This window comes from Chiroxiphia lanceolata, chromosome 6 (genome assembly GCF_009829145.1).
Source record: "Chiroxiphia lanceolata isolate bChiLan1 chromosome 6, bChiLan1.pri, whole genome shotgun sequence".
In the NCBI taxonomy this organism is placed as follows: Eukaryota; Metazoa; Chordata; class Aves; order Passeriformes; family Pipridae; genus Chiroxiphia; species Chiroxiphia lanceolata.
The window spans coordinates 64,379,691-64,407,114 of record NC_045642.1 but is presented as its reverse complement, the minus strand read 5'-3'; the positions used below and the strand labels follow the sequence as shown (position 1 = coordinate 64,407,114).

Here is a 27,424-nt window from a genome sequence, read left to right as displayed (position 1 = left end):
TCTCCCCTGAGCCTCCTCTTCTCCAGGCTGAGCCCCCCCAGCTCCCTCAGCCTCTCCTCCCAGCACTTGTGCTCCAGTCCCTTCCCCAGCCTCGTTGCTCTCCTCTGCACCTGCTCCAGCCCCTCCATGTCCTTCCTGAGCTGAGGGCCCCGAGCTGGACACAGCACTCCAGGGGTGGCCTCAGCAGCGCTGAGTCCAGGGCAGGAATCACTTCCCTGGCCCTGTTGGCCACCCTGTTCCTGAGCCAGGCCAGGATCCATTGGCCCTCTTGTCCCCCTCGACACACTCTGGCTCCTGTTCAGATCATCCAGTCCAATCCAGGACCCAACCCCACCTTGTCACCCAGCCCATGGAACTGATGCCACATCCAGTCTGTCCTGAAACACCTCCAGGGATGGTGACTCCACCTCCTCCCTGGGCAGCCCATTCCAAGGGCTGATCACCCTTTGGAAAGAAATTCTTCCTCATGTTCCACCTGAGCCTCCCCTGGCACAGCTGGAGGCCGTTCCCTCTCCTCCTGTCCCTTGTTCCCTGGGAGCAGAGCCCGACTCTCCCCCCAGGCTCTGCCCTCCTGTCAGGGGGTTGGAGAGAGTGACAAGGTCTCCCCTCAGCTGGAAGGGACCCCCAAGGGTCCAACCTTCAGTCCTGCACAGGACTGTCCTCAGGAGCCACCCCATGAGCTGGAGAGGATCATCCAAACACTCCCTGATGCTCTCTCAGGCTCATTGAGGAGCAATTTATACCCAGACAGCAAAAGGCAGGGATTGCTTATATATGGGAAGGCTGTGGAATGTTGCTGGATTTATGGGATGAGGTTCTCAGCTGCTTGGAGTGGCTCAGCTGGGATTTCCCAGCCCTGGGTGACACTCAGTGACCTCCCTGCATGTCTCTGTCCAGGACTCAGACCATCAGTCCCAGCACTGCAACTTAGGGCTTTGTTTTTTTATGAGGATTTGGCACTAAAACCCTTTATTTGGTACCAGACTGGCTGCTGATTTCATCCAACTCTCTGGGGCACAAAACCACTTCTGATTGCAGGTGAAGACACAACATCAAGCACAGACTCCACGGAACCACAGAATTGCTGAGGTTGGAAAAGACCTTCAAGATGGTCCAACCCCAACCATCAACCCAGCACCACTAAACCATGTCCTCAAGTGCCACATCCACACAGTTTTGCAACACTTCGAGGGATGGTGACTCCACCACTGCCCTGGGAAACCTGTGCCAGTGGTTTATGACCCTTTTCATGCAGGAAATTTTCCTTCATATCCAACCTAAACCTCCCCTGGGGCGACCTGAGCTCATTGCCTTAAATGATGGTGGACAAGAGATGTGCTTAGGTAGTAAAACAATTGCAGAATCAGGGCTTAGAACTCTACTAATATATCTGTATCCATATCTATTGATCTCTATCTGTCTATATAAATATATATCTAATATAAATATATATCTAATATAAATATTGTGCAAATATATGTGTATATAACACCTCTAATACCCCGAAACACTGCCTTGCTCTGCAGCTGGACTGAAGAGGAACATTTTAACCCCAGAACATCCACAGGCAGTTGCAAATCAGCCAAATTATCTTGCAGAGCTGTGGCAGGAGCTGTGCTGAGGAGCTCCATGCTCCACATGCACCAGGAGATGAGGAGCCAACTCCACGGCCGTCTGGAGAAGGATAAAAACATGAAGGGTGTTTGCTCCCAGAAATCCTGCTGGAATTAATCCACTGGGGATGAAGACATCCCAGAAACAAAACCAGATTTCCGTGGGAAGGGGCTGCAGAGCAGGGGATGGCCCCTCCTGGCCCCATGTGATGGGAAGGGACGGAATTAATAAGGAAAATCTCCGCACATTAAGTACGAAAATAGAACTATAAAAGAAAAAAGCTTTTTTAACCAAATCAGGCCTCGATCTGTCCCTGCTGTTCACCTCCTCCTTTCAAAGATAAACTCCAAGGAGATAATGGCTCCCAAAAACCATCAGTTTGCCACGATAACTGTGTGATTTGGGGTATCTCGGGGCTACCCGTGAGATCGCTCCGGACGGTGCTTCAGATTTTACAAATATCTTAATTGGAGCGCTAATTACCTCACAAAAAGCTCTTCTTCATTATGCAGCTGTGATTCCAATAAACATCTGGAGCCCAAGTGAAGGTCTCTTTCATGGAGCATCAAAGCAGGAAGGAGATGACCAGAGGACAAACAGATCCAGGCCGCGGGTCCCCCACGTCAGCCCGGGTGTTTAATTAATTCATTAGTTAACACAGAGCTGATTAGCTGAACAGGGAAAGCCCAGTCATACTGCACAGCCTCAGATGTACTAGTTCCTCATGGATTTCTCTGCCTGGCTCAAGCAGGAAAGCCAAATCTACCCCTGGAAGTGTTCAAGGTCAGGTTGGACCCAGTCTAGAGGAAGGTGTCCCTGCACAGGACAATGAAATGGTCTTTAAGGTCTTCTTGTATTATTATTATTATTATACTTCATATAGTAAATATGTATGTAATCCTAATTTTATATGATTTATATATCTATTATATGGCAATATAAATGTAGTAAAACATAATGATAATTAAGAATTAATAATTTAATATAATAATAATAATAATAATAATAATAATAATAATAATAATAATAATAATAATAATAATGGTAGCCTGACCACACTATCCCACAACTCTTCCCTCAGCGCTGCTGAGCCTGCCAGGCCTTTCTCCAGGGCTTTCCCTAAGCCACCATCTGGTCCATGGTGGCCCCATAAAGAAACCTTTGGGAAAAGGCCTGGAATTCTCTGCAGTGACGAGGGAGGAGTTTTGGGATTGTGTGGTCAGGCTTCTTAACATGGGTTAATGGTAATAATTATAGGATAAAGCAGAGCCCAGGAGTGTTTGGGCTGCATCTCCAGACAAAGAAATGGTCTTTAAGGTCTTCTTCTAATCCCAACCACTCTATGAGATGGAGGAACAGGAGACCTGGAGCCTGCCCCGTGTTCATTCCCAAAATCTATGTCTGGGATGGGCCTATCCCCAGGTGGAATGTGCTCAGCACGTCTTCAACTTTTCCCAGAGAGCAAGGATTTGTTGGACATGTTTGCCATGGAGGACACCCAGCTGTGCCCACACAGGGCAGGAGGGAGACAGCGGGAAGGAGCCCCTCAGGAAAAGCAGGATCTCCACCTCCTCCAGCCAGCCCTTCCCGGGACAGTTCCAAGCAGCGCCACCAAAAAATAAAGTAAAACAAGTAAAACACCCCCTGAACTCACAACTCCCTTCCCTGCACAAAACTGTCTCCGGGGGAAAGGAGAATAAGCCAGGAGGGACAGATATTCTAGCTCTCCCTGGGCTGATGCTGCTTTTCAGGGATAAAGGCGGGGTAAGAACCTGTTCAGAACAGAGTAGAGCACACAAACCCCAAAGCTTTATTCTTCCTGCTTCAAATATAAGATTTAAGGCAGAGGACAAAAAAAAATCACCTCAACAGACAAACATATTTTCCTGATCCATTCTCTTTTTTTTTTTTTTTTGCTTACCCTGAACCCACTTTACCAAGGGGAGGGTTTTGTTGCTTTTTTAACATCTTGCTGCTTTTTTTCACATCTTCTGCCTTTGGGTTCCCCGTGACCTGGTCCCACAGAGCCATCCTGGTGGGTTGGGTTTTTGCCCAGGGTTGGTTTTTATGGATGACAAGGCTTTCCCAGGGCAAACGTTCGACATTTGAGCCTTCATTTTCACTATTCACTGACCTACTTCGTCGAGATATGTTTGGGGGGAGCTGGGAGGGGATTACTTCAGGTCCATTTATGTAAGATACTCAGGCCATAAATCTCTGCAAAGTACAAAATGTCAAGGGAGAAAATACTCCTGCTGAAGGAGTGTGATGCCAAATGTGTCAAGAGGCACTGCCACACATCCCTTCCCAACCTTCTGGGGGGACCTAAAGGTGCCACCAACCCCTCCTGCCTCTCTTGGAGACTCCAGGAGGAGCCTCAGACGCGACAGGAAGAGAAAATTCCCTCCCCCCCTCTCCGAAGCAGCACAACAGACACAGGGAGGGATATTAATAAATCCCTGCAAGTCCTGGCATTTGGGAAACGTGTTTGTGCCTGGGCCTTATGTTGCTAATTACCAGGCAGCAATGAGTCTTGATGAATCACTAATGACCTTCAAAGCACTGCAACTGTTTCAGCTTCCACTTCTCCGGGAGATGAAATCACCCCCTGGCAGAGCTGAACACGCTGAGCCCAAACTCCAGGTTTGCTTCCCCCCTTTCCTCAGGATCTTCTTGCAGGACAGGGAATGTCAGAGCTGATGGAATTCACCACTGACTGAAGGAATTGGGATGGGAATGGCCAGCTAAGGAATGGCCAACAAAACGGACGTTTCCAAGGAATCCCATTGATTTTCCAAATGATTCTCAGGAAAGCAGAGATAATACAGTGGTTCCTGTGTGCCAGGTGGGCAATTCATGGCATTCCCAACTTGGCTCTTCCCCAATAATAATCCTCCCAGATCTTTAATTGATAGTAAGATCACAGAATCCCAGGATGGTTTGGGCTGGAGGGGATCTTAAAGCCCATCCATTCCATCCCCTGCCATGGGCAGGGACATCTTCCACTAGCCCAGGTTGCTCCAAGCTCCATCCAACCTGCCCTTGGACAATTCCAGGGATCCAGGGGCAGCCACAACTTCTCTGGGAATTCCATCCCAGCCCCTCCCCACCCTCCCAGCCAGCAATTCCTTCCCAAGATCCCATCTAACTCTGGCAGTGGGAAGCCATTCCCTGTGTCCTGTCCCTCCATCCCTTGTCCCCAGTCCCTCTCCAGCTCTCCTGGAGCCCCTTTAGGCCCTGCAAGGGGCTCTCAGCTCTCCCTGGAGCCTTCTCTTCTCCAGGGGAACCCCCCCCAGCTCTCCCAGCTTGTCTTTGTAGGAGCGGGAGAGCAAAGCCATCCTGTCACTCCATCCCCCCAAAACTTCCACCCAGGAGCGGGAGAGCAAAGGAATCCCGTGGCTCCATCCCCCCAAAACTTCCATCCAGGAATGGGAGAGCAAAGCCATCCTGTGACTCCATCCCCCCAAAACTTCCGTCCCCCCAAAACTTCCATCCAGGAGCAGGAGAGCAAAGTCATCCTGTGGCTCCACCCCAGGAGAGCAAAGTCATCCTGTGGCTCCATCCCAGGAGAGCAAAGCCATCCTGTGGCTCCATCCCCCCAAAACTTCCACCCAGGAGCAGGAGAGCAAAGCCATCCCATGGCTCCATTCCTCCAAAACTTCCTGTGACTCCATCCCTCCAAAACTTCCCATGGCTCCATCCCCCCAAAACTTCCATCCAGGAGCAGGAGAGCAAAGCCATCCTGTGACTCCATCCCCCCAAAACTTCCATCCCTCCAAAACTTCCATCCAGGAGTGGGAAAGCAAAGCCATCCTGTGACTCCATCCCTCCAAAACTTCCATCCAGGAGCAGGAGAGCAAAGCCATCCTTGGCTCCATCCCCCCAAAACTTCCACTCCCCCAAAACTTCCATCCAGGAGCAGGAGAGTAAAGCCATCCTTGTTTCCATCCCTCCAAAACTTCCATCCAGGAGCAGGAGAGCAAAGCCATCCTTGGTTCCATCCCAGGAGAGCAAAGCCATCCTGTGACTCCATCCTCCCAAAACTTCCATCCCCCCAAAACTTCCACCCAGGAATGGGAGAGCAAATCCATCCTGTGGCTCCATCCCACCAAAACTTCCATGCAGGAATGGGAGAGCAAATCCATCCTGTGGCTCCATCCCACCAAAACTTCCATGCAGGAATGGGAGAGCAAATCCATCCTGTGGCTCCATCCCACCAAAACTTCCATCCAGAAGCAGGAGAGCAAAGCCATCCTTGGCTCCATCCCCCCAAAACTTCCATCCAGGAGCGGGAGAGCAAAGCCATCCCGTGGCTCCATCCCCCCAAAACTTCCCCCAGGATCCCCTCCCGGCTCTCACCGGTGCTGCTGGAGATGTTGACGTCGATGCTGATGTCGGAGATTCCCCCTCCCTTGAGCGAGGCCACGCACGTGTAGGTCCCAAAGTCGGTGAACTTGAGGTCGATGATGTCCAGGTTGGTGGTGCCGGGGGACACGTCGGGGTCGGTCTGGGTGATCACCATCCTCTCCGAGCTCCGCAGGGGCCGCCCGTTCTTGAACCAGCTGAAGGTCAGCTCCTCGGGCGGGATGGCCTCCACCTGGCACGAGATCTTCACCTCCCGCCCGATCTGGATGTTGTCATCCTTGTGGTAGGGGTCGGGGGTGATCCAAAAGCGTCCCTTTTTTAAGGCTGAAACGCAAAAGAGAAGTGGTTCGTTGTAATAAAATGCAATTTTTGCCTCACTCGATGCCTACGTGTGATTTTAAAAGGGTTTTAAACTGAAAGGGGGTCAGTTCAAGTTGATTCAAGGAACAATTGTTTTACTGTGAGGGTGGGGAGGCCCTGGGGGTTTCTGACCCAGAAAGAAAATTTGTTCACTTTAAAACTCGCTCCATTTCCCACTGCCTTTATCTGAAGGTGCCTTCATTCCATGTGCTTCATTCCACGGGTGCTGGAGCTTCTCCGTGATTTTTTTTTTTCCGGGTGTTTTCCTGTTTTTGTGGCTGGTGACCCACCAGACCTGACTTCAAGCCAAGGAAGGTGGGGAGGGACTTTGGGATAAGGGATGGAGGGGCAGGACACAGGGAATGGCTTCACGTTGGAAGAGGGGAGATCTGGGTGGAATATTAGGAAGGAATTCCTGGCTGGGAGGGTGGGGAGGCCCCAGAATAGAATTCCCAGAGAAGCTGTGGCTGCCCCTGGATCCCTGGAAGTGTCCAAGGCCAGGTTGGAGCAACCTGGGCTAGTGGGAGGTGTCCCTGCCCATGGCAGGGGTGGCACTGAATGGGCTTTCAAGTCCCTTCCAACCCAACCCATCCTGGGATTCTGTGATGTTTGGGAAGTCACCAAACGCACCATTTAACACACGGTTAATTTTTAGCAGGATCCAAACCCTCCATCAAATCCCATCCCAGAGCACACAGAGCCAGAGCACTTGTCACTTCCAAGATGAAAAATAGGAAGCACAGCACCTAAATTAGGCTGAGCTGCTGACAAGTGAGGAGCAACCCAAATAATTCATGAGCCTTCCATGTCTGTGATCCATCTCTGGAGGTGTTTACAAGCCCTTCCTTTCCCCCTTGTCCTACCAGAGCACTGAGAGAGAGGAGAAAATAGAGATATCCTCCCAACAGCACTGACACGACCAGAGGTGTCACCTCCGATCCATCTGGGAGCAAACACAGCCTGGTGCCAGCTGGTGGAAGGGAAAGGAGGGAAAAACATGCCTGAGGCTGCAGCCTGCCCTGGTTTGTACCTCCTGCTCCTTCCCTGAGGCAGCCCTGGAGGGCTCCATCCATCCATCCCCGGGCTGGGGACAGCTGTCCCACCCCATGGAATCATAGAATCACAGAATCACAGAATCAGCTGGGTTGGAAGGGACCTCCGAGATCATCCAGTCCAACCCTTGATCCAACCCTGCTGTGGTTCCCAGCCCATGGCACTGATGCCACATCCAGTCTGTCCTTAAACACCTCCAGGGATGGAGAATCCACCCCTTCCCTGGGCAGCCCATTCCAATGGCTGAGCACCCTCTCTGCAAAGAAATTCTTTCTAATCTCCAACCTAACCCTCCCCTGGCACAGCTGAAGCCCGAGCCCTCTTGTCTTGCTGAGAGTTGCCTGGGAAAAGAGACCAACCCCCCCCTGGCTCCCCCCTCCTGTCAGGGAGTTGCAGAGAGTGAGGAGGTCTCCCCTGAGCCTCCTCTTCTCCAGGCTGAGCCCCCCCAGCTCCCTCAGCCTCTCCTCCCAGCACTTGTGCTCCAGTCCCTTCCCCAGCCTCGTTGCTCTCCTCTGCACCTGCTCCAGCCCCTCCAGGGCCTTCCTGAGCTGAGGGCCCAGAGCTGGACACAGCACTCCAGGGGTGGCCTCAGCAGCGCTGAGTCCAGGGCAGGAATCCCTTCCCTGGCCCTCTTGGCCACCCTGTTCCTGAGCCAGGCCAGGATCCATTGGCCCTCTTGTCCCCCTGGGCACACTCTGGCTCCTGTTCAGCTCCCTGTCCATCCCCACTCCCAGCTCCCTTCCTGCCTGGCTGCTCTCCAGCCCCTCTGGCCCAGCCTGGAGCTGCCGGGGGTTGTTGTGGCCAAAGGGCAGCACCCGGCCCTTGGCCTGGTTGAACCTCAATGGTTGGTGTCACCCCATTTGGTCACTTCAGTGGCTCCTCGAAGGAACCAGCTCTTTGGAGCCTGCAGAGGCCACGTTGAAGGAGCATTTTCCACCTTGGAGAAAAATTTACCTGTGGGACATTTGAGCAAAGGATTCATCTCACAGAATTCCAGAATGGTTTGGGCTGGAAAGGACATTAAAGAGCGACTCATCCCAACCCCTGCCATGGGCAGGGACACCTCCCACCAGCCCAGGTTGCTCCAACCTGGCCTTGGACACTTCCAGGGATCCAGGGGCAGCCACAGCTTCTCTGGGAATTCTATGCCAGGGCCTCCCCACCCTCCCAGCCAGCAATTTCTTCCCAATATTCCACCCAGATCTCCCCTTTTCCAATGCGAAGCCATTCCCTGTGTCCTGTCCCTCCAGCCCTTATTCCAGGTCCCTCTCCAGCTCTCCTGGAGCCCTTTCAGGCCCTGGAAGATGCTACAGATCCCATATTTTGGACAACAAGCCCTTTTCCCTGGCTGGATACTCCCAGGGATGGAAAGGGGTGGCTGAGGCACCAAACACACGAAGAAATCCCAGGGTATTTGTTCCTTACACTCCCAAAAGTGAGGAAAATACTCATTCTGCCTCAATTTTGTCCCTTCAGTGGCTCCTGGAACAAACCAACCCTTTGGAGCCTGCAGAGGCCACGCTGGATTCGCCCTTTCCCATCTCAGAAAAGAATTAACATTGATTTAATAATTAGTTTGTCTTTTTCCATGTGGGAAAACAAGCCTAAAATTGAGCTGTGTCTGGAAACAGGGTGGGAAAAACTTCCCCCATTTAAGAAGGAAATATTTATAATTAGACAACAGGAAATTTGTTATATTTTTGCATTTTTTATATATCTATTTATATATTTATCCATATCAAGTACAGCACAAAAGGCATCAGGATGCTGCTAATTGATTTTAACCACCTATTCAAGAATCTGAGTGGTTGATTTTATTCATTTATTTTATCATTTCATTCATTTTGACGACTTTAATCAGAATTAAACTTCTGCAGCAAAATGCACTTGTCTTTCCTAAACATTTCTCCTTCCCTTCCCTTGGGAATGCCACAGTCCCTTCCCAGGGAAGCAACTTTTCAAATCCAGAGTCTCAACCAGCTGTGAATTGCCACAAAAAGAAACTTTGAGGCACGAGCTGAGCTTTTTTTTCAGTTTGAAAATCCCAGAACAAACCCCAGAAACAATATATTATGTAAATAACTTTTAGGCAGGGAAAAAGAGAAAAAAAGAACTCGATGCACACGACAAACAGAAACATTTCAGCCCAAATTAGCTGCTAATAACCTCGATAAACTATTTTTATTTGTGATTTTTCAGCAGTTTCTCATTCCTAGAGCTGAGAGCTGAACAAAGTCTGACAGGAAAGTCACATAAACTTTTCTCTGCCTTTTGTTAGGGTTTGGTGTTTAAATAACACCTGCAAGGGGAAGATAAAGGTGCAGAACCTTAAAAATTGGGGCTTGAAACCACTTTTGCATCGCCCAGGAGGGGCTCCAAGAGGATTTAATTAAGGAGGCTCGTGGATTTAATTAATAAAACAACCAAGTTTTGTGGGTGTTGCCATAAAATGTGAGTATTAATTCAAGCAATAACTGGGCTGGATCACCCATTATCCTAATCTGGATCACCCATTTTCCCAGCTGGATCACCCATTATCCCAACCTGGATCACCCATTACCCCAATTTGGATCACCCATTATCCCAACTGGATCACCCATTATCCAAATTTGGATCATCCATTATCCCAACCTGAATCACCCATTATCCCAACCTGGATCACCCATTATCCCAACCTGTATCACCCATTATCCCAACCTGGATCATCCATCATCCCAACCTGCTCCAGCAAACTCCAATTCCCACAGAACTGAGCAGAGCAGACACCTCAACTCAATATTTTTCCATAAATCCCAGTCCAAGGAGTTCAGAGGAGGCACTGAAGGGAAAAAAGTTCGGGGAGTTCCAAGAAATTCTGAAGAGACGGAAAAAATCTCTTTGGTCTTTTCCTTTCCTTTTTTTCCCCAAACCAAACCTCTTCGTTTCTCCAAAGCCACGAGAATGGACACATTAAATCCATGAGGAACAGCCATGAAATCCCACATCCAACAATCCCCTGCTTTTCCAACCTCACTCTCCCAGACTCCACAAATTCCACGGCATCAGCATTTTCTTCTGTCACCAACAAAAACAGCAGAAAATGTGACTTTATAAGCAAGTTTCTTGTCAGGGTTAAATCAGATCATTGAACAACGGGAATCTGTAAATCCCTGATCTCAGCTGGCCCTGGAATAACAACGAAATCTCCACAATTAACCTGGAATTCCTGGTGGGATTGCTCCATCATTTTGAAGGATGGAAAGCACCCCAAGATGCAGAGCTGCCACCAGCCCTGAGCAGGAATAACCCTCCCTTCCCAAAATTAGGAATAACCCTCCCTTCCCAAAATTAGCAATAAACCTCTTTCACACAAATTCATAACAAACCTCCCTTCCCCAAATCCCACAAAAAAGGCAGGAGCAGCTCTGCTGCTGCAGGATCTTGGGAGCTACAGCTGAGTGCAGGACAAGGAATTTGGAGCTGGATCTCCCAATCCAGGCTGAGAATCCAAATCACTTCACATACTGTAAAATTCCTGACCTGTGGGGTCAGAAACCTTCCAGGAACTTGAACCACTCTCAGTTGTGCTGTGATTTTCACACTCCTCCACCACGGCCTGACTGGAAATGGTTGATCTTCCTGGGAGGGTTCTGACCTGGTAGGACAAGGAAATTAAACCTGGATCTCCCACTCCAGAATGAGACTCCAAATCACTTCACAGACTGGGAATTTCCTGATCTGTGGAGTCAAAATCCTTCCAAGAACTTGAACCACTCTCAGTTGTGCTGTGAGGGAGGAGTGTGTAAATCACAGCCTGTCTGAGAGTGGTTCATCCTCCTGGAAGGGTTCTGACCTGGTAGGACAAGGAATTTAGAGCTGGATCTCCTTCTCCAGAATGAGACTCCAAATCATGTCACACACTGGGAATTTCCTGACCTTTGGGGTCAGAATCCTTCTAGGAAGATTGAACCACTCTCAGTTGTGCTGTGATTTTCACACTCCTCCACCACGGCCTGACTGGAAATGGTTGATCTTCCTGCAAGGGTTCTGATCTGGTAGGACAAGGAATTTGGAGCTGGATCTCCCACTCCAGGCTGAGACTCCAAATCACTTCACAGATTGGAAAATTCCTATGGGGTCAGAACCCTCCCAGAAACTTGAACCCCTCTCAGTTAAGCTGTGATGGAGGAGTGTGTAAATCACAGCACAACTGAGAGTGGTTCATCCCCCTGGAAGGGTTCTGACCTGATAGGACAAGGAAATTGGAGCTGGATCTCTCACTCCAGGCTGAGACTCCAAATCACTTCACATCCTGGGAATTTCCTGACCTTTGAGATCAGAACCCTTCCAGGAAGATGAAGCACTCTCAGTTAAGCTGTGATGGAGGAGTGTGTAAATCTCAGCCTAAGAGTGGTTCATCCCCCTGCAAGGGTTCTGACCTGGTAGGACAAGGAATATGGAGCTGGATCTCCCCCTCCAGGCTGAGAATCCAAATCACTTCACACACCAGGAATTTCATGACCTGTGGGATCAGAATCCTTCCAGGAACTTGAACCACTCTCAGTTGTGCTGTGATTTTCACACTCCTCCACCACGGCCTGACTGGAAATGGTTGATCTTCCTGGGAGGGCTCTGACCTGGTAGGACAAGGAAATTAAACCTGGATCTCCCACTCCAGAATGAGAATCCAAATCACTTCACAGACTGGGAATTTCCTGATCTGTGGAGTCAAAATCCTTCCAAGAACTTGAACCACTCTCAGTTGTGCTGTGAGGGAGGAGTGTGTAAATCACAGCCTGTCTGAGAGTGGTTCATCCTCCTGGAAGGGTTCTGACCTGGTAGGACAAGGAATTTAGAGCTGGATCTCCTTCTCCAGAATGAGACTCCAAATCATGTCACACACTGGAAAATTCCTGACCTTTGGGGTCAGAATCCTTCTAGGAAGATTGAACCACTCTCAGTTGTGCTGTGATTTTCACACTTCTCCACCACGGCCTGACTGGAAATGGTTGATCTTCCTGGGAGGGTTCTGACCTGGTAGGACAAGGAATTTGGAGCTGGATCTCCCACTCCAAGCTGAGACTCCAAATCACTTCACACACTGGAAAATTCCTGATCCCCATATCAGATACCCAAATATGGGGGTTGGAAACAGAGGGTCTTCAAGGTCCCTTCCAACCCAAACCACCCTGGGATTCTGTGGCAGATGTGGCCTCCAAAAGGCTTCAGACCTGCCTGATTCCCACTGAGCGTCCCACAGCGTTCCCACCTCTTGGGAACACCTGAGTTGAGCCTCCAGCTGATGGAAAAGGGGGGTTTTATATCCCTTTATAAAACAGTGGCTTGGATGACCCTCATCTGTAGGTTCTTGGACCACCAGTCACCACCCTCTATAATGTCCAGTAAATTGAACCAGGCCATGGATCCCAACTCCAGCTTTTCCCTTTATTATCAGATCCATTTGAGGCCTCACTGAAAGGTTTCCATGGGATAAGACACAAAAGAGAGACGAGGTTGAGGGACTTTTTACCTAGGCAGGGAGGGAAAGGACAAAGAGAGAAGGTTTGAAATGAAAAGAGGAGAGATTTTGATTGGATATTAGGAATAAACTCTTCCCTGTGGGGGTGGTGAACCCTCCCAGCTCTCCCAGCCTGGCTCCAGCCCTTGGAGCATCTCTGGACCTGCTCTAACATGTTCCCATCTTTCTTGGGCAGACCTGGATTCAACACTGGTCATGAGAACAGAGTCTGGCTTTGAAGGAAATCTAAAATAATTTAAAAAAATCATTAAAATAATAAAGAGTTGCCCAGAGAACTTCCATCCCTGGAAGTGTCCAAGGGCAGGTTGGACAGGGCTTGGAGCAACCTGGGAGAGTGGAAGATGTCCCTGCCTGTGACAGAAGGTGGAATAGATGGGCTTTAAGGTCCCTTCCAACCCAAAGCAGTCTGGAATTCTGGGATAAACCAGCCAAGTGTGGGAGATGGTTTTGGCTGCAGAGCTGCTTCCCAGCAGGGATTTCAGCCCCTCAGCAGCACACAGGGCTCCAGAAGAGCCGCAGCAGAGAACTCTGGAACTGCACTTGGAGGCTCAGCAGAGTGCCAGCCTTCCTCCAAAGAGCCCCAAAGAGCTGTGATGTGATCAAACAGCCCGAGATGAAACACTTCTCGTCCTCAAACTCACAAACAGTCGCTGCCCTCCCTCATTAATTACATTTTCAAAGCAATAAAATGCGTTTCAGCAGCTCGAGCGAGGTCTATTTGCATTCAGCAGGTTCAGTTTTATCTTCCCACCCCCTCTCTCTGATCAACCCCGAATTCTCCTTTAATGCATCCAAACTTTCCTGTCTCCCCAAGGCACATTCCATGACATCCAGTGGCATCAAACTCCGCTGCAAACCCATTAATTGCTGCACCATTGCAAGTTGGACATGACTGATACACAAAATTGCAATGAAATAATCCATTTCCAACCTCAAAAAGTAAAGAAAAAGCCATATTTTAAGTCATGACACTGCTCTGTGCCTGAGTTTTGCTGTCTCGTGATGATCCTTGAAATTAATTGCAAAGCAATTCCAAACTTGGACTCATCTTCTCTGAGCTGTGTTTGAGCTGTGGGATCACAGACCCCCAGAGGAGCAGAGAGGTTGTGGAAAACCCATCCCTGGAAGTGTCCAAGGCCAGGTTGGAGCAACCTGGGACAGTGGAAGGTTGGAATTAAATGGGATTTAAGGTCCTTTCCATCCCAAACCTTCCATGATTCTGTGCTAGTGGATGAAATCAAGGAATCTGCTCTGGTACCACGCCTTGGGAACAACAGTTCAGTCCATAATGTCTGGTTTATTACAGGAAAGCCCAGCCTAACTAATCTCTGAACTAAACAAAACCCATTCCCACTGTAGAAGGACTCCTGGAAACCCTTCCCTGCTGTTTTCTTCTCCAGTAACAGCTCAACCCCCAGCAAATCCAAAAAAAAAAGCAAAATAAAACTTCCCACCACGAGCTCCAAAGAAACCCAAAGTCTCTATTTTGGCAACAAAGCTCCAGGATATCACCCTAAACTCTGTCATCTCTGAGCAGAGATAGTTTAACAAGTGTCCAAAATATCTTTGTCACTGGTGATTATCATAATGTGGTCGTTAAACTTTGTTCTGTGACATTAAAATTCATCCTGGCATTATTTTGTGTGGAAAGAACAGCAAAAAATCTTAATTGGCTTTTGCCAAAAAGTCTTTTAATTTGCTTTTCATGACCAAGAAAATGTTTGAAAGGAAAAGGAGAGAGAGAAAATGAGAGTCTTGTGGCTTAATTGGAAAACAGAAGAGTAAAATCACACCCCACTTCCCAGAGTTTGCAGATACCAGCTCTGCAGAATCCAAGGGGATCAGAATCCAGGGATGGCTTGGGTTGCAAGGAAATTTAAGGGTCATCCAGTTCCAACTCTTTACCATGGGCAGGGACACCTCCCACCAGCCCAGGTTGCTCCAACCTGGCCTTGGACACTTCCAGGGATCCAGGGGCAGCCACAGCTTCTCTGGGAATTCTATGCCAGGGCCTCCCCACCCTCCCAGACAGCAATTCCTTCCCAAGATCCCACCTAAATCTCCCCTTTTCCAGCTTAAAGCCATTCCCTGTGTCCTGTCCCTCCATCCCTTGTCCCCAGTCCCTCTCCAGCTCTCCTGGAGCCCCTTTAGGCCCTGCAAGGGGCTCTCAGCTCTCCCTGGAGCCTTCTCTTCTCCAGGGGAACCCTCCCAGCTCTCCCAGCCTGGCTCCAGCCTTTGGAGCATCTCTGGACCTGCTTTAACATGTTCCCATTTTTCTTGGGCAGACCTGGATTCGACACTGGTCATAAGAACAGAGTCTGGGTTAGAAGGAAATCTAAAATAATTAAAAAAAAATCATTAAAAAAATAAAAGAACTGCATAAACACAGAGCTTTTTGGGAGGATGCATCAACATTGGCCACTCTCAAAATTCCAATTTCTTCAACAGGGTGTTTGGAATCATCGAATCACAGAAAAATTAAGGTGGGAAAAGATCTTTAAGGTCATCAAGTCCAACCAGCAAAGCATCAGCACTAAAGCCCCTCCTGCAGTGCCACAGCCACAGGTTTTGTGAGCACTTCCAGGACTGGTGACTCCACCACTTCCCTGAGGAGCCCATTCCAGTCCTTGACAACCTTTTCCACGAGGAAAGGACTCTGTGAGAGAACTGTGAGAAAAGTGCTGCTGCCCCTGCCTGTTCCCTTCCTATTCCCAGACAGACTGGAAGCAAAACATGGCTAAGAAAAGACTCAGATTCTCAGCATTTCCCCAACAGTTCGTTTTCCTTCTGTCAACACGGTTTTAGCTGCAAGTTTTTTAAAAAAAAAAACACTTTCAGCAGCTCTCAGAACAATTAAGATGTCAAGCACCTTCTCCAATTTTTTTTTTAATATCAAGCAATTATTTGGCACTTACAAGAGCAGATGCATCCCCGTTTTCAATTTAAATGCAAATACCAGCAGAGAGGCTTCAGGTTCGGGCTCTAATTTTGGAAACGCTGCTAATTTTTAAAAGCAGAGGATTTATTATCCTGCCATGCCATGTGGCAGGTGTCTGTTTTTTTACATGTGCTCTGCTTAATTAGCTGCTTTGCTGTTCTTTGGAAGGAAAGGGGGGGGTGGAGACCTCTTTGTAACCACCAAGATTTCGGTTCACGAGGTGCTCAGAAAAAATCTGATCCATTAAAACAGATGAAGGCGAGATCAAAGTGTGTGAAACACAGCAGGGCTTCCCTTTTAACTGCTTTTTAGAAGTAAATATTCCAGAGGAATCAGCATCAGGAGAAAAGCAACACCCAGCAATGAGATGGTCTTTAAGGTTCCTTCCCACCCAAATCATTCCGTGATTCTGTACGTGAGAATATTCCAGGATTGGAAGAAATATCCAGGTGGGAAGGGAGCTCAGGGCAGGGCCTGGTGTGAGCTCACACCACCTTGGGCAAGGATTGGAGACCTCCAGGAAAACTTTTTATTCCTGATGTGTTTTCCCGGACTAATTCTGGCTGGTGGCCCACGGGTCTGGGAGACAGGGATCAAAGAGCCAGGGAGATAAAAGCCTGACTGAGCAGATAGATGAGCAATCCTGCCATTTTTTTTTGCAGGGATGCTTCATTCCAGAGGAGGAGTCTGTGCCTGCTCCATCCATGGGTGGAGTCCATGGGAGCTGTGCCTGCTCCATCCGTGTGTGTGTCCCAGCACAGCTTCCCTGCAGGAATCCACAGCCTGGTAATATTAATCCACACCTGGATTAATATCCTGCATTAAATGGAGTAATATCCTGGATTCAATGGAGTAATATCCTGCATTAAATGGAGTTCATGTATTAAATGGAGTTAAACTTGTGGAGTCACTTCTCACTTCATGAATATTTGAGCCTCAGGAAGTTCAATCCTGACCTGGGAAGTATTTTCCACATGAGAGAGAAGCTGGGACACAATGAGATCACAGAATCCCAGGATGGTTTGGGTTGGAAGGGACCTCAAAGCCCATCTTGTTCCCCCCCTGCCATCTTGTTCCCACCAGCCCAGGTCACTCCAAGCCCCTCAGCAGAAGTTCACCCGCTCCTCTCCTGGGCCTTGTCCTGCTGTTTGCCCAAACCCCTCGGGAAAACATCTTTCCCAGGAACAAATTCCCTCCCTGCACCTCGTGCCTGTGGCCTCCTGTCACCTGGCTGAGCCCCTCCATGGAGACACTGGCCCTGCCTCCTCCAGGACCTTCCCCTTGGGGTGTGAGGGGAGGAATTTGGGTCTTCACCTTCTCCTCTCCAGGTTGGATGTCACTCAGGGCTGGATGTCACTCAGCTGCTGCCGAGCTTTTGCTGGGACATCCCAGGATATGTCTGGCTTTCATCCCCGTGGGAATGGACCAACATGTCCTGGGAGGAGCAGCTGAGAGAGGATGAACTTGTCGCTGCCAAGAGGCACCTCCTGCTCCAAGCATTTCCAGGCTGAGAATCCTGGAATGGTTTGGGTGGGAAGGGACCTTAAAGCCCATCCAGTGCCACCCCCTGCCATAGGCAGGGACACCTTCCACCAGCCCAGGTTGCTCCAACCTGGCCTTGGACACTTCCAGGGATCCAGGGGCAGCCGTATGTTTGAAAAGGACCTGGAGGGGCTGGAGCGTGTACAGGGAAGGGAAGGGAGCTGGGAAGGGGCTGGAGCAGCAGGAGCAGCTGAGGGAGCTGGGGGGGCTCAGCCTGGAGAAAAGGAGGCTCAGGAGGGACCTTCTGGCTCTGCAACCCCCTGACAGGAGGGGGGAGCTGGGGGGGGTCGGGCTCTGCTGCCAGGGAACAAGGGACAGGAGGAGAGGGAACGGCCTCCAGCTGGGCCAGGGGAGGCTCAGGTGGGACAGGAGAAGGAATTTCCCCCTGGAAAGGGTGATGAGGCCTTGGCAGGGGCTGCCCAGGGAGGTTTGGAGTGCCCAGCCCTGGAGGTGTCCCAGGAAGGCCTGGCCGTGGCACTCAGTGCTCTGGGCTGGGGGACAAGGTGGGCATCGGGCACAGGGGGAATTCAGGAATCTCAGAGGGCTTTTCCAGCCTCAGGGATTCTGGGATTTCACTGAGGGCAAGAAAAGAAATTATTCTTCCTCTTGCTTGGCTGAAAGTTCTCAATCCCTAAAGCCTGATACATTTTTTTTGGCAGGGTTGTGTTGTCCTGCTTTGATGTTGTATCAGAACTTGGCTGATTAAGACATGGTGAGGTCTGGGCACTTTTAACAATATTCTCATTTTGGCAGAAAAAAAAATGAGTTTTTCCAAGTTTTGTCACGTCTTGGAGGGAGAAGAAATGAAGAGAAGGAAGACAAGTGCACACTGATTTGTTCTGATGCTGCCAAGATACTTTGCTGACCCCGAAATGTGTTTTAAGACACTTGTGTTCTGTCAGGTGGCTGCAACTGGGATTGGAAGATCTCTGCCCAAATCATTTGGGAATGCTTTGTAGGATCCTGGTGTGGTTTTGAGGTATTTGTGGGTGAAAAATAAAGTGTTGAAGGGCAATGCATCCCATGTGGAAGGGAAATGCATCCCATGTTGGGAGAAATCCAGGCTCTGACAAAATCCTACACTCCAATAAAGCTCTTGACCCACCCCAGAAGCAGGAATGGGGATAATCCAGTGTGGAAACCTTGGAAAATGGGGGTTTTGCTCTGGATTTGGGGAGAATGGCACGTCCTGTGTTCTGAGTTTCATCATTTGCACTGTGTGGGCAAAGAATGGAGATTTACAATATATCACTTTTGGGGGAGAGATGGAACAATTCCCACCTCTGGAATCCCTTCTGACCCACCCTCACAGACCCACGGTGCCCAACAGCCACCACACGACGTTTTGAAGAGCAAACTTATTATAAACTAAAATTCCTGACAACAAAAAACTCTGGGAAGTCCCAATGGAAAGGCAGGAGGATCAATAAACCATCTCCATTTTTCTCTGAAAGCCTTTTATGAGCTCACCCGTGACCCTCCAGCCTGGGAGAACACCCAGACCTGAGATTATAAAAATAAATGGACTCACTCAACTCTGAAGCTCAACTTTTTCCCACAATCATTCCCAGAGCTGTAAAGTTTTAGGGGAGCACCCTGGGAATTTATGACAGTGGATGTGCTGTAGGATGGGTGTGCTTGGCTAAAATCCCATTGAAATCCCATCCCAGAGGGCATCTCTCCATGGGAGACACGTGTGGGGATATGTGCCAAGGCCTGGGAAAAAATAGAATCAGGGAATTGTTTAGGTAGGAAAAGCCCTCTGAGATCATCAAGTCCAACCATAAACCCAGCACTGAACCACGTCCCTAAATTCATCCAGTTCTGCTTGTTGGGAGCCCTTCCCAGGACACAGAGAGGAAAACCAGGATGGGAAAAAAAGGCCAAATAAAACAAAAAAACCTCCAACATTTTAGCGTTGGAATGCTGGAGCCAGAATCCCTGGAAACCCCAACATTTTAGCCTTGGAATGCTGGAGCCACAATTCCTGGAAACCCCAACATTTTAGTTTGGAATGCTGGAGCCACAATCCCTGGAAACACCAATATTTTCACTTGAAATGCTGGAGCCAGAATCCCTGGAAACCCCGACATTTTAGCCTTGGAATGCTGGAGACACAATCCCTGGAAACACTAATATTTTCACTTGGAATGCTGGAGCCAGAATCCCTGGAAACCCCAACATTTTAGCGTTGGAATGCTGGAGCCAGAATCCCTGGAAACCCCAACATTTTAGCCTTGGAATGCTGGAGCCAGAATCCCTGGAAACCTCAACATTTTAGCTGTGGCATGCTGGAGCCACAATCCCTGGAAACACCAATATTTTCACTTGGAATGCTGGAGCCAGAATCCCTGGAAATCCTGACATTTTAGCCTTGGAATTCTGGAGCCAGAATCCCTGGAAACTCTGACATTTTAGCCTTGGAATGCTGGAGCCAGAACCCTCGAACCATCCCAAAGGATTCACATCAAACAGACCTAATTCCACCCATTACTTCCTTAAACTGCCCTAAACCACCAAAGAAATTCCAAAATAAACCTCTGGGATAAAGAAATCCATGGAGGAACCCAGAAGTTCAAGTAGGTTTGTGAGAACAGAATTACAGGATTATTATTTTTTAAAAATCTACCACAAAAGCAACCAAAATTTCATTTGTTTCCCAATCTGAGCCTTCTTTCTTCTATTTTTTCCCCCTTAACCTCCTTTTTTTTAGCAGTTCACACCCAGTTTTTAAGGCCACAATTCCACAGGTCCTTCCAGAAATCCCGGCCTCAAATCGAATTTCCCAGGAATGCTGTTTGTTCAGCCAAAGCTTTTGTACCAGTGCTGAGCACCGGGGCAGGATTTTATGTTTAAACTGACAGGGAATCCTTGGAATTCCACCTCCCCCCTCGGAAAAATGAAACAACACTAACTCATCCCAGAAATGAGCAGAAACCACAGAACCCTCCAGGTTGGAGGAGACCTTCAGGATCATCAATCCAACCATGACCACATGACACCACTGGGTGACAACCACTGAGCCAGGTGAGGATTCCAACAATCCTCCAAGAGGAAGGTGGGTGGTTTTCCAGCTCCACTCACTCCGTTCTCCAGCCTCAACAAACCAATTTCCATAGAAAAGCTGCTCCATCTTCCCAACACAAAGAGACACCAAACAACTCTTGTTCCACCTCCAGCACAAGAGCCACTGGTCCTTGGAGCAACACTAATTCATTCCAGAAATGAGCAGAAACCACAGAACCCTCCAGGTTGGAAGAGACCTTCGGGATCATCCAGTCCAACTACAACCACAAGACACCACTGGGTCACAACCACTGAACCAGATGAGGATTCCAACCCCCTCCCGAGATGAAGGTGGATGGTTTTCCATCTCCCCTCCTTTCTCCAGTCTCAACAAACCAATTTCTCTCCACTTTGGATGGAAATCTGCTCCATCTTCCCAACACAGAGACACCAAACCACCCTTGTTCCACCTCAGGGGTTTGATCCCAGCACAAGAGCCACTGGTCCTTGAAGCAACTCTAACTCATTCCAGAAATGAGCAGAAACCACAGAACCCTCCAGGTTGGAGGAGACCTTCGGGATCATCAATCCAACCATGACCACAAGACCCCACTGGGTGACAACCACTCTGCCAGATGAGGGTTTCCAATCCCCTCCCGAGATGCAGGCGGGTGGTTTTCCAGCTCCACTCACCTCCTTTCTCCAGCCTCAACAAACCAATTTCCATAGAAAAGCTGCTCCATTTTCCCAACATAGAGAGACACCAAACCACCCTTGTTCCACCTCCAGCACCTTGAAGCAACTCTTAACTCATCCCAGAAATGAGCAGAAACCACAGAACCATCCAGGTTGGAGGAGACCTTCGGGATCATCAATCCAACCACGACCACAAGACACCACTGGGTGACAACCACTGAGCCAGGTAAGGATTCCAACCCCCTCCCGAGATGAAGGTGGATGGTTTTCCATCTCCACTCCTTTCTCCAGCCTCAACAAACCAATTTCTGTCCACTTTGGATGGAAATCTGCTCCATCTTCCCAACACAAAGAGACACCAAACCACCCTTGTTCCACCTCCAGCACCTTGAAGCAACTCTAACTCATCCCAGAAATGAGCAGAAACCACAGAACCCTCCAGATTGGAAGAGACCTTCGGGATCATCAATCCAACCATGACCATGAGATACCACTGGGTGACAACCACTGAGCCAGGTGAGGGTTCCAACAACCCTCCAAGAGGAAGGTGGCTGGTTTTGCAGCCCCACTCACCTCTGACGATGATGTTGGTGGACTTCTTGGCGGGGTTGCCGACGTTGTTGTTGGCGATGCAGCTGTAGGTGCCGGCGTCGTCGGCGCCGATGGCGGGGATGGTCAGGGTGCCCCCGTTGAGCACCGTCTTGTCGGGCAGCGCCCCCGAACTCCTGACCCAGGTGAGGCTGGGCCCCGGCTCCCCCCCCGTGGTCACGCACACCAGGGTGATGGCCTCGCCCGGGTTCACCACGATGGGGTCGTCCACCAGGAGCTTGATGGAAGGTGGGGCTGCAAAGCAAGAGGGAGCAGGGAATCACACACAGGTTGGGATGGGATCTTATGGATCGTCTCGTTCCACCCCCCTGCCACGGGCAGGGACACCTTCTGTTAGACCAGGTTGGTCCAACCTGGCCTTGGGCACTTCCAGGGATCCAGGGGCAGCCACAGCTTCTCTGGGCAACCTGGGCCAGGGCTTCCCCACCCTCCCAGCCAGGAATTCCTTCCCAATATCCCACCTAAATCTCCCCTTTTCCAGCTCAAAGACACTCTCTGTGTCCTGTCCCTCCATCCCTTGTCCCCAGTCCCTCTCCAGCTCTCCTGGAGCCCCTTTAGGCCCTGCAAGGGGCTCTCAGCTCTCCCTGGAGCCTTCTCTTCTCCAGGGGAACCCCCACAGCTCTCCCAGCCTGGCTCCACCCTTGATGGATTCCCATTAATGGGAATACCCATATCATGGATATTCCCCCATCCCAGGGCTGCAAAGCTGTGGCTCTGAGGATTGTCCAGTCAGGAATTCCTTCCCCAGCAATTCTGGGACTTGAAATCCTGTGAGAAGTCTGTTTGGATTTAATAGAGAAGATGTAAAGGATGTGAAGAAATCATGGAATCCCAGAATGGTTTGGGTGGGAAGGGATCTTAAAGATCATCCCATTCCACCCCCTGCCATGGGCAGGGACACCTTCCACTGTCCCAGGTTGCTCCAACCTGGTCTTGGACACTTCCAGGGATCCAGGGGCAGCCACAGCTTCTCTGGGCAACCAGATTGGGATGGATGTGTGGAATCACTGCAGCCACACTTGGGAAGCAACATGGAATGCATGGGATGGGTGCCAGCACAGGGGATTTTAAGCCCTGGAAGGAAGGAATTATTAAAAAACTTCTCCTTTGGCATGAAAAGTTTGTTGTTCTCTTCGAGTCAGATCCTGCTCACTGAAAACCAGCCCCGAGAATCCACACTCTCCATGAACTCCTTAGGATTTGGCTGCCAACTGGGAAAAACCTGGAGAGCTTGAGGAGTTGGACTGGGAATCATCTCAGTTGGAACAACATCTCTTTGCCCGTGGAAAAGCTGAACAATCCAGCACTGAGGATTTTTCCCTGCACCTCGTGGAACCTGCAGCTCCAAGGGAATTTCCATAATTTCCATGTAAATTCCATGCACCAAACCAGCACAGGCTGATGGAAAGATGATGCTGCTCTCAGAGAGGAGAAAGGGATTAAATTTCCTTCTCTTTTTTTTTTTTACCTTTCCATGAAATATTTGATAAAAGAGGAGCCACAGCAACGCTCAACGTGGAGGGGCAGGGCAGGGGCAATTCATTGCAGGATAGGGATATAAATACTAGAAATATAAATAGTAGAGATACAAATACTAGAGATATAAGTACTAGAAATAGAAATACTAGAAATAGAAATACTAGAAATATAAATAATAGAAATATAAAATCCCACTCTGAGCTGTGACATCCTGTGTCATCTCCAGTGAGGGATCCACCCTTGCTGGATTCAGGCTTTGCTCCAAGGCACACTCTAAACTGCATAAGTGATGAGCCAATGTATAAATATATATATTTATATATTTTTTCCTACTACAGGAAAAGCAGCAATCCTAAATAAAGCCAGGCATGAAGGTGAAGGATTGACATTCCAGGCAAAGAACAGCAGGAAACGTGGTAATAAAAAAAAAGGAAAGGAAATAAAACTGTTACATTCAGAAATCAGATCACTCTCCTTGTTATTACAGAGAGATATTCCCATGTGTTCTGCTTTATATAGCAGTCTGATTTCAATATTAAAGGAATACACACTAATCACTAGAGGCAAATACAAGAGTCAACTCTAAAATCAGAGTTTCCTTTATTTGGAGTTCACCCAGGGGGAATTTGCCTTCCCTGCATTCAGAGAACACAAGTGGGAAGTGTTTCATTTATACCTGTCCTGGCACAGAGAGAACAGGCTGGGGAATCCCAGGATATCCTGAGCTGGAAGGACCCACAAGGATCACCCAGTCCAAACCCTGGATAGGACACCCCAAAAATCCCACCCTGTGCCTGAGGGGATCATCCAAACCCTCCTGGAGCTCTGGCAGCCTTGGGGCCGTGCCCACTGCCCTGGGGAGCCTGGGCAGTGCCAACCACCCTCTGGGGGAAGAACCTTTTCCTGAGATCCACCCTGACCCTGCCCTGTCCCAGCTCCATGTCATCCCTCGAGTCCCATCACTGGTCACCAGCAGGAAACACTTTGGGGGGACCAGGAGAGCAGAAGTTCACAAGCAAAGCTCTCTCCTCCAGCTCCTCCTGGCTTGGGACTCTGCAGATCCTTCCCAGCAAGAATTTCTGGGTTCATGTGACTCAAAAGCAAAGAAATTTGGCTAAAAATAGGGACAAGCAAACAAGTCAGCTCTGCCAGCTGTGCCTGTGCCTCTTTGGTCACATCCTCACCTGGTGGATCCCTGATTTGGGATTCCAGCTGGGAAACTGGGCAATGTTTTATGCTCAGGTGGGTTTGCTTGGGTGGAGGTGGAAAAAGAGGGATTCAGGGATCCTGGATATCCAGGTATTATCCCCTGTGTAACCAGAACTGAGCTCCAGCCCTGCAGGGTCACCACCAACCCAGGGGAGCACTCAGGGGGCTCCTATTTTTCTCTCCTGGCTGGATTTCAGGATTTTTTGGGGGATAACTCTGGCAAGGAGCTGCTCTTTGCTCTCCTCAAACATCCAGACACGAGTCAGGGGAACAAGGGAACCACAGATAAACCTTCAGAACTTCCAGGGAAAGATGAAAGGCCAACATCAACCCGGGCTGGTGGGGCAGTTCACCAGGATGGGCTCGTAATCCTCGGGATGAAAGGGGCCCTTTGCCATCCATTGGGGAGAGAGATGGGATTAAAATGCTGGGACACATCCCTTTCATCCCTCAGAGCAGCAAATCCATGAAAATGAGGGCTTGCACACAGGAATTTCTCACACATTTCACTTCGTTCCCACAATCCCACAAGCAGAAATCCAGGGACTCACTGCCCTGAGAAACCTGATTTAATCCAAAGTATGTTAAGAAATTCAGGAAGGTCGTTAAGGATTTCAGCAAATCGAGCTCAGTGGAGCATCCAAAGGGTCAAATGCCTCTTCTGAAGAGAACATTCCCAATATTCCCAGCAACAATGAGCCATTAGTTTGCTATTTCTCTGCCTGAATCTCTATAATCTGCATCATATCACAAAGCACCAATAACTCTGAGCCTCTGATTTCCAGCTTTATGGCACAACTGAGGATAGAACCAGCTCTGCTGCAATACTCTGCCTGAATTATTGTCCTGGGAATGTTGCCAAGTTCCAGCCTAGGAAGGGAGAGTTTGGAAGATTTCTGGTGATTGCTTGGACTTCTTTCCATGCTCAGCTCCAGCACCAGCCCATCCCTGAGGGAACAAATCCCCCTCTCTCAAACAACCAGCACTGACCTCTCCTCCTTCCAGCCCAGGTGGGGAAGGAGGGGGTCAAAACCCCTCTGCTCCAGGGCCAAACATCAGCTGGAGACCTGTGGCTTCTGTCCCAGCTCTGAGGGGCTGTTCCAGCCAGGAAAGGGGAGAGGGAGAAGGGAGAAGCAGGGTCGGAGAACCCCAGGATGGTTTGGGTGGGAAGGGACCTTAAAGCCCATCCAGTGCCACCCCTGCCATGGGCAGGGACACCTTCCACTAGCCCAGGTTGCTCCAACCTGGCCTTGGACACTTCCAGGGATCCAGAGGCAGCCACAGCTTCTCTGGGAATTCTATTCTAGCCCCTCCCCACCCTCCCAGCCAGCAATGCCTTCCCAATATCCCATCTCTCCCTGCCCTCTGGCAGTGGAAACGTTCCCTGTGTCCTGTCCCTCCATCCTTTGCCCACAGTCTCTCTCCACCTTTCCTGTAGCCCCTTCAGGTCCTGGAAGGCCACAATTAGGTCACCCCAAAGCTTCTCTTCTCCAGGCTGAACAATCCCAGCTCTCCCAGCCTTTCCTCCCAGCAGAGCTGCTCCATCCTCTGATCATCCTGGAGCCTCCTCTGGACACATCCCAGCAGATCTGTGTCCTTAGATATGTTCAGATCTCCATCGATCTCCACTCCAGCTTCTCTGGGAATTCCATTCCAGCCCCTCCTCACCCTCACAGCCAGGAATTCCTTCCCAATCTCCCATCTCTCCCTGCCCTCTGGCAGTGGGAAGCCATTCCCTGTGTCCTGTCCCTCCAGGCCTTGTCCCCAGTCCCTCTCCAGCTCTCCTGGAGCCCCTTTAGGCCCTGCAAGGGGCTCTCAGCTCTCCCTGGAGCCTTCTCTTCTCCAGGGGAACCCCCCCAGCTCTCCCAGCCTGGCTCCAGAGCAGAGGGGCTCCAGTCCTGGAGCATCTCCAGAGCCTCCTCTGGACTCTCTCCAGCAGCTCCACGCCCTCCCTGTGCTGTTCCCAGGGCTGGAGCAGCTCTGCAGGGGGGTCTCACCTGAGGGGGCAGAGGGGCTTCTGGAGGTCTGATTTACCACTAATCTCCTCTTTGTAACTCCACCTGGGAATTCTTTCCCCTCCCAAACCAAAGGAACACCTCTCACCACTCCCCAGGGGTGTTCCAGCAATGCAGCTCCAGAGTGTCCTCACAGAGCAGGAACACAAAGCTGGAGCACCAAAGGAGTCACAGAGGCACAGGGACAAAGCTCCAGGTGACAGCAGGGACAGTGCACACACACTGGGCTGCTCTGGTGGCTGTAAAATACCTTTTCCAGGTTTTTTTTTGGAGTAAAGACACACCAGACAAAAAGTTTTGGGCTGTCTGAGGCAGGGAATGGAGCTCCCTGTCCTGTCACATCTGGTCAGTGACAGCACCTCTTATCTGCCTCCAGGGATCTCCTCCCAGGAATCTCCCCCTGTGCTTCCCATCCCTCAAAGTCTCCTCCAGACAGGGAAGATTTCGATGGCAGGAGCTGGGTGACATCAATCCCCCCTTTAGGTTCAGGATTTACAAATCCCATCAGGAGCCTGGGGATGGGGATGGGCAGAAAGTGCCATTTTTAACAATATTCCCGTGCCAGCCTCACCTTGATCCCACTGTTCTGCAGATCCTCTTTGGTGCTTTTCAGAAAACTGAAAGTTTGGCCTAATCCTCTCCCTAAAATGGATTTTTTTTTTCCTCTGTTGTATTTATTTGTGAACTTTTGGGGCTAAACATCACACGCAGCACAACTCTGAACCCTGTGATTCATCACCAGAGGTGGTTTTTTTGGTTTTTTTTTTGGTCCAGCCTGATTAAAAAATGAAACAGGCATTTATAAAGATGACAGGATGATCCAGAGCAATTAGAATAGTTGATGATTATACCAAAATATTGTTCAAGGATTATTAAACCTCACGCTTTAGGGCAGAAAATGTATCTTTCTTTCTGGCATGGGAGGCTGGGCTGTCACAGATCTGTCTCTGCACACTCTCCCTGCTCCCTGCTGGAATGTCTCCTGCTGGCTCCTCTTCAAGATGGACAGGAGATGTGATC

At 49.7% G+C, this 27,424-nt stretch overlaps 1 protein-coding gene across 1 annotated transcript in view; it reads right to left on the bottom strand.

Annotated features, from left to right (window-relative positions):
* LOC116788123 (MAM domain-containing glycosylphosphatidylinositol anchor protein 2) overlaps positions 1 to 27,424 on the bottom strand; it is a 159,874-nt gene that overhangs the window by 115,502 nt on the left and 16,948 nt on the right. The window contains exons 3-4 of the mRNA XM_032690549.1: positions 21,666 to 21,935; positions 5,974 to 6,303 (exon numbers count right to left, since the gene is read on the bottom strand). Coding sequence (XP_032546440.1) covers positions 5,974 to 6,303; positions 21,666 to 21,935 — 600 coding nt within the window. The remainder of the gene's footprint in view (positions 1 to 5,973; positions 6,304 to 21,665; positions 21,936 to 27,424) is intronic.